Raw genomic sequence first — 9,774 nt, 5'->3', positions numbered from 1 at the left:
TCCAAATTCAGAACGCGACAAGTCTCCAAGGCCGCAAGATACCAAAGCAAGAGTCCTATGAAGCGTTGAGGGACTTGGAGAGCAGTCGTAGTTGTGCATCAGAAAGACCAATATATTTCATGCAGGCCGATCCACACGGTTCTGGGCGGGGACCAGTGCCGCCACAAGTACCGATTAAGACTGCGTTGAGGTTCATGCAGGCAGGGGGGATGTTGTCGAATTGCACCGCTGGTAGTATTTCATGTTAGCTGGCAATGGTAACCTGCTGATGGTTAGAGTGCCAAACTTACTGCCAGCTGAGACAACTGTGCCAATGACACCGGTACTCTGAGATTGAAGTTGATCATGGCATTGGATGAAGTTGTACATGGGAACATTGCAAGGTCCAACACGGGAGTCAAATAGTCTCAAATTCATGCCAATGCCTCGAGATTCAACACAACCAGGGCCTGGATGATCGGAGCAATATGAAATGACGGAACCCCCGATTGCTCCAGCGCCGAGGCCAATGGTGGCAATAATGTCGGCAATCAAGGCGATGGGCATTCTGACGATGTGAAAAGTGTGACAGCGTGTGACAGCTAGAGATAATGCTTGATGAATGGTGGACGTCAATTGATGAGGTGGAAGTCAAGAGAGATCTTATATTTCATTTATACGTCCACCTTCCATGGAGTGATTAGTTCTAGTGAGCACATGCCATTGAATGGGAATTTAAATATGGTGCTATGCAGCTCGCCGTCCCCGGCTGCATATTTGAATCCTTCGGTCTGGTTTGCTACTATTTTGCATGTAAAATGAGGCTGTCATCCGACGCCACCATCCTACCAGGTGGTTGAGCTTGACCTAATGTGTAGGTTTTTATCATGGAGATTCCTGTGAGCTGGCAGAAAGCTTAGGCAGACATGGTATGACTAACTAATTTATGTATGTATTCATGCATGTTTCCAGAGACCCTAGGAATTTGGCACCCTTGTTCGACGTGATTTCCCATATTTATTGGCTACGAAGCTGCCTTCGCGGGAGTCGGAAAGGAAAAGAGGAAGCAAAGGCTAACACTCACGTATGCTTTAGACTGATTAAAGGATATCTATAAATATGACTATCATAATATATTTTTGTAATCTTGAAAGACAGACATTGCGTGTATCCTTCAGAAAGACCTGAGAGATCAAAACAATGAGACACATTATGGATCCAATTCTAGACTTTCACCCACTTGTCTGGTTCGTTTTTGGAACCATCCTTTTTTATTTGGCTATTCAGCAGCCAAACTCTCTGTCAAGATACCTTCTAAGTGCTTTACACGTTGTCATCACCACGATACCTGTCTCTCCATGGTACAATATGAGCCGCTTTAGCCAAGGCCAGATCCTGGCCCCCTTCATTGTCTACGGCACTATTCATACAGCATCTGTTCTATTTATTGACAGAGAAGTTGTGTACTCGGGTTTCAGTTCTGTCTCCATGGCTCGACGGCTGAGGGACATCTTTCGGCTGTGGAGCAATATCCGCAGACTGAGACTCACAGACAACGGCACGGATAGAAGCATCAAAAGCAAACGGATGACTTTCGCTATGCGACGGATTTACCACGCTGTAGGGGTATGGGCCTTGTATCACCTATGTACCACACTGACCATTCATGCTCTGCAGGGGCTAAATGTAAGCGCTTGGGACTTTACACCTCTCAACCAAAGCATACTGCCGCGGATGAATGCTCGGGATTTATGCGTTCGTGGAGTGATATCTGTGAATTGGGTATGGAGCTCTTATGCAGTCCTTTCGGGAGTACATGACCTCTTAGCAATCTTGTTCGTGTCACTTTTGGATTGTGACCAACCCGAGGACTGGCCACCGTTGTTTGGTAACATTATGCAAGCCTACTCACTTCGACGCTTTTGGGGCAATTTTTGGCATCGGCTGCATATTAAGCTTTATGAGTCCTTCGCGTCACCTCTCTTCCGGCTCACGAGCACATCACAACGAGGGCGATGGGGCTTTGTTCGCAAATCTTCAAGGGCATTTTTGATCTTTTTCTTATCGGCAATTTGCCACGCGTTGTCTAACGGGGCCGCGTTCAAGAAAAGTCACATGGTCCCAGAGATGCATTTTTTTCTAATCAACTATATTCTTTGCCTGATGGAGACTGTGGGAGAAGGGGCAGTGGGGTATAAGATGAAACTTGATCGGAGGTTAAGGCGAGCAATAGGTTACACTTGGGTGCTGCTTGTCTTCATTTGCTTGGTCCCCGGATGGAGATACCCTTTACTTTTAGATGCTGCGTATAGCTCGCCAAGATAAGCAGTTTCATGTGTTATTCAACTTCTTACCTTCTTAATAGACGGCGAAACTATACGATTGAAAGCAACTTTCCCATTCCCATTCACTGAGCGGTTATTCGCCCATCATCACCGGTCAAGTGTCTATCTGGTGAGGCATACAAGGTTGAGGTCATGTTCATTAGCGAAGACTATGGAGCTTGCCTACGGCTTCACGTATCTCACAGAACAAGTATGACGATTGGAGCTTGGTACGGAGTAGAGGATGATTGAATAAAACATTGATCGGTAATGTGTATGTACATGGCGCATAAGTACTCCGGTCTTTTATTGGCCTCAAGCCGGCCTGTGCGAGCTACTTGCTATTTGCTGTCGGCACAATACAGGTACTTTTGTTTCCATGCCGATAACGTGCCATAGTTAACATTCGATTTTTCGGCATACTGCATTTACGTTACCAAATAGTCGTTGTAAAGAGCAAAACAAAAGAAAGAAATGACGCTTGTTCACGAAAATATGACAAAGGGACAAGCCACTCAATACCACACAGACCATTTGGTGGCCCAGCGACAATAACCCATCAGATGGTCGCATATGTGAGCCAACAGCCAAGTGCCACCAACACAGACAGGAGCAGAATAATATCTCAGTTTCAGACTTGATCTTAGTGCGCCAATAATTTTTCGAGTTGCCGGAATTGCAATTTGTCTCTAGACTCTACACGACTTTGGTTCAATCCCCCGTTTCCTGCGAGGTTGTAGTGCTATATCTTTTTCACAACGCTTTGCTTTCATCATCTAAGTGACTTAGTGATGCAGAATACCATGATTGGAAACCACGAAGGCGCCATGACCACTCAAGATGCGTTGGATTCCGAACCTAATCTGCCACCCAACTACTACCATGACCAAAGCGTCCTGAGACCGCCAACATATAGAGCAACAGCACCTTTATGCTATCGCCAATTCCCCTCGATCATGGCAATAAAGGCTGGATGGTCAAGATCGTTTAGTGTATGCGACGCAAGCTCAGAGGAGGTCCTCTACTTGGCGAAGTTCCACCCCTATGGTTGGTCATGTCCAAAACCGCTGGGCGCAAGGGGGGGGTTTGTTTTGCACAACGGAACCCGTCGTGAAGATGCCATTCTCGCTGCCGCGGGCGACATTACGCTTTTCGAGCAAAGGCTCAATGCCTTTAGCAATAAGAGTCACATTCTGCTCCCGCCATTGGCTAAGGAAGATAAGAGACAGGCGTCGCGGGAGGTGACGGAGACGGAGACGATGACCGCAAGGTCAGCGGCAAACAATGGGGTCATATTTCACTTCTTCGTTGAAGCTGGGAGGGCGATGAAGAGAGAAAAATTTGAATGGAGGAGATGCGATGAAGAAGGAGTCGCGTGGAAGCTGGTGAGATGCCCCAGTTCCTCTCGAAGAGTCCCTCCCGAAGGAGAGATCGTCGCCAAACTATCATGGGTGCCTGTTTCGTTGGCAACGGTGCTTGATCCAATGAGCCCCAAATCAATTTTTACGCTCCAGTTTGTAAATAGTCTCGAATCGGGCGCTTTGGGAGAACGATGCGCTCTTACTGTCGTCATGAGTGCGTTGAGATTGTGGCAGCTGCGTACAAAGGGAAAACACAAGAGGTCGTACGTTAGAATTGGTGAGAGAATGGGAGAGAAAGAAATTCAGATGGAGTAAGTAGATGATTCATGTTCTGTATTCAATTATAGACAATTGCTTTTTTGTGAATCTGGATTGACAAATGTTCATAGCATACAAATCACAGTGGATATTGATGTTCAAATAGATTAAGGTACGATACACTCTACAGGATCTAATCAAAGAGACAATTACGCTTATATTGTCCGGGTTGTACGGGCAACTCAACCGACTAAACTGTACGAACGAAATATTTACTTTTTCTTCATCCGAGCAGCCTAACTCATCGCTAGACAATTATCGAGGCACCCGTCTATATGTCCAGCATTGAGATGCGTGCCCGCTTAGCGTACAACGAGATTACTTCAGAATACAAAAATCGATGAATAGCCAATTTTATGGTAAAGAATATTTACAGTTGTATTTCAAGCCCGCTTCAGTTAGCGGATTCTATACCTCCATTGTGGGGAGATGACTACATGTACTGTTGGAAAGAACAGACATAGATATCGTTTACAGACAAACCTTATAGACTATACGCAACAACCGTTAGTCTAGTTCTTACAACAACAACAACACTGTTGGTTTGCTCGTTTTAATACCATCTTCAATGACGGACGACATGTATATTCTTCGATATGAAGCTGGGGGTAATCGCATCTTTTCTATGAGCTTCCTACCTCTTGGCTGAGGGACGGCATATTGAACTACGAGATAATGGCTCGCCTTCAGCCTATGGTCCGTTCCTACCGTAATAATGGAGGATTCATCACATCATCTTCCTCTTCAAGTGCCTGCAACGAAGTATAAAGACAAGTTGTTTAGTTGTGTGAATTGCTACAGCAAAGACCTAGAGAACAACTAAACTAACTAGTGAGGAAAGAGTTGGTGTCTCATCATCAAACGGAGCCATCAGTGACGTGGCTGCCAGTGAATGCATCTCAAGTGAATCTGGCAGACAGTATAAGTCACTGATGCCAAGGCGGGAGCCTGCATAGTCAACGGATATGAGTCATCCAAAGTGAATGCCAACAAGACAAGGACATCTGTGATGAAATGCCAAGGTGTAATTTGCAGAAGCGCTTTTGAGTTACGCACTCTGCGGACGTATAACGGAAGTATAATTTCGGTTGTCCAAGTACGAGTAATGTTGTATCTATAGGCACTACTAATCTACCTATCAATCGGTGTCTATAAGTACACCCTACGTTTTACTACTGATGTCATATTGTCACGCATCGCCCTAGATTTCGACAGGACATGTCCTTTCCTTATTTCACGTGAACGTATCTCATTCGTTCAGACCGCGCCAATCATAGCCAATGGTGCCTGCGGCCAACCCCTCACGTCGTCGTTACTCAGACTCAGAATCTGACCTGGTATTTTGTCGCAGTCTCTCTTCATCGAACATTTCACTGTTCTCAAACCAATATCCTTGAACATGGCATACTGCGGGTCGTGCGACAGAGACTTTGTTTCCAGGGAATCTTTGATCCAGCATTGGGAAGATTCATCCCGCCACAGGTATTATTGTCTGCGATGCGAAAAGCCGTTCAACTCATTTTCAGCCCTAAACCAACACGTCCGCGATTCTCCAAAGCATAATTTCTGCCCCGAATGCCCTACATCTCTTGACTTCTCCAGCAGTGATGAGTTGAATAGCCATCGAGAGACCGTTCATCACTATTGCACTTATTGTGACCGCCCTTTTTATACTGCGGAACGGCTTCAGGACCACGATGTTTCGGAGCATAATATGTGTAGAATCTGTCGGAGCTACTATCAATCTCCTTCAAATCTCAAGGCTGTAAGTCTCTTTGGAGCTCCCCAGTGTATTCTTCGTCTAACCGCATATAGCACACTATTACTCACCAACCAAAGGATAAAGAATGTTTTGGGTGTGACAGGATGTTTTCATCATGGTCGGCTATGCTGTTACACATGGAATACGGCGGCTGTTCGTCCGAGGTGGATGAGGACGAATTGATTGGCTTTGCTCTTGAGTGCTACCAATCTAAGCGTTACAAGTGTCATGACGGAGAGAATAACTTTGCATGTCCAACATGCAGGTCACCATTCTTGCAAATGAGTGGCCTTTTACAGCATGCTGAGAGTGATAGCTGCCAGGAAAGTCTCGCAGAAGGACGGCCTTTGTCAAAATTTCTACGTTTCCTACGGACACAAATGGCTTAAGCGTCTAATTCGTGTTGTGTGTTACGGTAGTAGGCTCAAATGCTTGGTTCGGAAATTCCCTGCAAAGGCGTAATAGGCAATATGCTATCAATTTCTTCTTCTTTCACATTCTATCCTCCGCGACTAATAGATGTAGACCTAATAAAGTGAGTGGTGCTAGTTTATGCAGTCTCAAACTGCTCCTTGCCAAATGTGCCCACCAATTCCATTGTCAACTCGTTCTTAGCTACGATATCGGCTTTACGAGCCACCAATTCTTCAACATCCCAGTTGGCTGAGATGACTCTCCCGCTAAGGAATGCCGAGCGTTCTGCATCAGCCGCGATCCAAGTACAGAGTCCTCCCGTCAGCATAGGTGTATCCTTATTAAACTTCTCGAAAAAGGAATTGGTCATGTCCGTGGGTACGAGACCAGGATGGATGCTTACAACAGCGAGTGTACCTCCGTATGCAGCATTGAGCATGGTACACCACTGTTGGCTGGCGAGTTTACTGACGCTGTAAGCGCCAGCCACGGTATACACAAGCCATGCTCCCGCAGTCGAGATGTTGATAATCGTTGCAGGAGTAGTTGGAGATGGAAGGGTAGAGATGAAGTATTTCGTGAAGACGAAGAACTCCTTGGTGTTGATTTCCTGGGATCAGACTAGTAATTAACGTGCATCATTCTCGTATGTAAATCAGGGCGCGGGAAGCAATGGGCAACTCACAAAGTTCTTCCACCATTTGTCAACCTCGGCTTCATAAACCGTCGGGCCTCCATCATTTGCAGCTGCACTGACCCCGGCGTTAGTGACCAGTGTATTTGCATGGCGACCGAATCGTGCTTGAATCTTGTCGAAGAGCTGCCCCACTGCGGCATGATTCGTGATATCCAACGCAACAAGTAAAGTCTCGATCTTGGGGTTGATGGCGAGAACTTCGCGCTCCACTTCCTTCAGCTTAGCCTCATCGCGGGCAACGAGAACTAGGCCGCGAACCCCGGCTTTAGCAAAGGATGGCACGAGCCCTGGAAATAGCAACGAATAAGCTTGACGGGGTGCCGCGTTATGGGACTAGATTCGGAAGATTGCAGACCCTAGCTCCAATACCACGGCTTGCGCCAGTTATAACGACAACCCTCCCCGCAAGTGAGTTGGCCGGATTGGTTGGATCGATGGGGGGGTAGACATTCTGGAATGTCTTCTTGGTGTACTGCAGAGAGGAGACAAAATAACCCGGGGGTAGGTCCGCCATGATTGTGATGCAAGGTGGTATTTAGTATTAGTACAATAGATAATATACAGGCATACTGTTCCTATGCAACTTGAAGACGCCCATTGTTCACTCTCCTTTCTATACACATCACCTGCGGAATTGCGGAGAGTTGTGGTGGCGGTTTGTAATGGTGGGCAACTTTTCGCGCGGGATTTCTCTAGAAAAGCTTCCACTGAACGTGGTGTCCACCTATATCTAATTCCTAAGCATCTCATAAGACTTACGGAATTATAACGAGTTTCATTTATATCTAAAAGGCGTATTTTATTTCACGCGATCGGTGGACATTATAACAGCGTATTCTAACATGTTACATTGCGGCCGCTCCCTAGTCCTTCGGCCGCTCCCTGGTCTTTCAGCCTAGCTGTATTCGCCAAACAATGTCTATCGATGCAGACTCGATTCTGCATCTACATATAGCAATACACGTCCTTCCTTTACAAGAGTACGAGTAGATACATTTGTCGTGGATTCGGAAAGTAGAAAACTGAGTTGACACAGCTATACTCTAGTAATAGCGATAGTCGAATTAGGCAACGCTTCAGGACTGGTGTCAGCCGGGTGTCAGATGCTCTCTGACAGCAAGTCGTTAGCAAATAGACACCCCTCGGCTTTAAAATTCACAGGCCATAGAGAGAAAACAATGACGAGACTGAGTTCAACCTGTAGAATTCCAAGAAACATGCTCAATTGCAAACAAACACTGGGACGTGGGGCCTCTCGGTCAATTCCTTAGCAGCAGTAACCGGATATACGATTGACTCCGGATGTACGCTTACAAATCCGGATTCAAACCTCCCCAAGCCCCCAATAGTTTGCCAAATCGTTGCTATTGATGCCTCGCTTGCCTCGGTAACTAGCGTCTAAGATAATATCTCACAAGACGTAACAAGTTCTTGATGATCCTCCAGGTTAAATTCTAGTTAGACTGTTCTCTTCTCCACCTACTCGGCTGCACTCCGTGTGGCCGAGTGACTGACCACGAACATCGCGATGGTATCATACCAATTATTAATACGGAAAATGAACCTGCGACAAGCTTAGCTGCGTATAATCTCCACAAAATTGAGGGAAACTTGCCCTGGGAAGTGAATACGCTTGCGTATTGCGTCTTTCAGGCCTTTTACATCTATAAAAGGTATTACATAGATCCTCGATCCTGAACTTCCATTAGCTTATTGCCTGAACTATCTATCACTTAGGTTGCTATCTAAACATCTGTTTATCAATCTCTACTATGGCCGCTTCCAGACCACGACTTGTTTTTGGCACAGCCAACTTCAACACAGGCCTCGCGTTCCCGACTGTTGAGCAGGCTGCTGAGGTACTCGATGCTGTTGAGAAAGTAGGAATCAAACAGCTTGACACAGCACAACTCTACGGCATCAGCGAGGAAATCTTAGGAAAACTCAAGGCATCATCGAGATTCACCATTGATACGAAGCACATTGGAGGATGGCTTTCTGGCCAATCAACACGAGCAAGAGTTGTCGAAAGGGGGCTGGAAAGCTTGCAAAAACTGGGCGTTGACAAGGTACTCCCACTGTCTATTCTCAATGTCATTTAATGGCTTTATCCTACGGAATAAATCGCTAAGACGGACGTACAGGTACACGTTTTTTATCTTCACGCACCCGATCCAGAGGAATCTCTTGAAGAAACTCTGGCGGGCATCAACGACCTGTACCTTCAAGGAAAATTCGAAAAATTTGGACTGTCCAACTATAATGTAGATGAACTAAAGGCCGTTCTCAAGATTGTAAAGGAGAAAGGCTACGTCGCCCCTACTGTCTATCAAGGAAACTACAATCCCGTCGCCCGCAGGTCGGAAACCGAACTGTTCCCTATCTTCCGAGAAAATGGCATCGCATTCTACGCCTACAGCGCCATTGCAGGAGGATTCCTGACAAAGTCATCCGAGCAGTTGCAGCAGGGATCCGGTGGTGAGGGCAGATGGAGCAAAGAAACGAGCATTGGACAGATGTACCACAGTTTGTACAACAGGCCAAAGTTCCTGGAGGCATTGGACATCTGGAACGAAGCGTCTAATGTGTCTGGCATTCCCAAGGCCGAGCTGGCTTACCGATGGGTGGCCTATCACTCAATACTTAAGGAGCAGTTTAGCGATGGAATTGTTCTCGGTGCGAGCAAGATCACGCAGCTGGAGCAAACTGTTGCAGGCCTGAACAATGGCCCGTTGCCGGAATCGGTTGTGAAGACGATTGAGGAGGTCTGGCAGCTTGTGAAGGATGAGTCGCCGATGGATAACTATGACACTCGCCGAAAATAAGCATAAGGCGGATTTAGAATAAGGTATAAGAAATACATTGAGCATTCCGTCTTTCGTCGCATTAGATGTTACCTTGATTTGTGGTGCGCCAAAA

The 9,774-nt window shown here is 46.3% G+C and overlaps 4 protein-coding genes across 4 annotated transcripts; 2 read left to right on the top strand and 2 right to left on the bottom strand.

The window, feature by feature from the left end:
- Positions 1–55: 55 nt before the first annotated feature.
- Triagg1_3929 (uncharacterized protein) lies at positions 56–546 on the bottom strand (the record flags this gene model as incomplete). Its single annotated transcript, XM_062898276.1, has 2 exons — positions 56–228; positions 291–546. The coding sequence occupies 2 exons, from the start codon at positions 544–546 to the stop codon at positions 56–58; spliced, it is 429 nt and encodes a 142-aa protein (XP_062756949.1).
- Positions 547–3,094: 2,548 nt separating this feature from the next.
- Positions 3,095–3,979, top strand: Triagg1_3928 (uncharacterized protein; the record flags this gene model as incomplete). The annotated part of the gene is made up of 1 exon (XM_062898274.1): positions 3,095–3,979. One exon carries the CDS (start codon positions 3,095–3,097, stop codon positions 3,977–3,979), a length of 885 nt encoding a protein of 294 aa, XP_062756948.1.
- Positions 3,980–6,294: 2,315 nt separating this feature from the next.
- On the bottom strand, positions 6,295–7,369 carry Triagg1_3927 (uncharacterized protein; the record flags this gene model as incomplete). The annotated part of the gene is made up of 3 exons (XM_062898273.1): positions 6,295–6,768; positions 6,844–7,142; positions 7,225–7,369. 3 exons carry the CDS (start codon positions 7,367–7,369, stop codon positions 6,295–6,297), a joined length of 918 nt encoding a protein of 305 aa, XP_062756947.1.
- Positions 7,370–8,627: 1,258 nt separating this feature from the next.
- Positions 8,628–9,680, top strand: Triagg1_3926 (uncharacterized protein; the record flags this gene model as incomplete). Its single annotated transcript, XM_062898272.1, has 2 exons — positions 8,628–8,924; positions 9,000–9,680. The coding sequence occupies 2 exons, from the start codon at positions 8,628–8,630 to the stop codon at positions 9,678–9,680; spliced, it is 978 nt and encodes a 325-aa protein (XP_062756946.1).
- Between the last annotated feature and the right edge of the window lie 94 nt (positions 9,681–9,774).

This window comes from Trichoderma aggressivum (assembly GCF_033847375.1).
Source record: "Trichoderma aggressivum f. europaeum strain CBS 100526 chromosome Unknown scaffold_012, whole genome shotgun sequence".
Classification (NCBI taxonomy): Eukaryota; Fungi; Ascomycota; class Sordariomycetes; order Hypocreales; family Hypocreaceae; genus Trichoderma; species Trichoderma aggressivum.
This window is presented reverse-complemented; position numbering and strand designations above follow the sequence as displayed.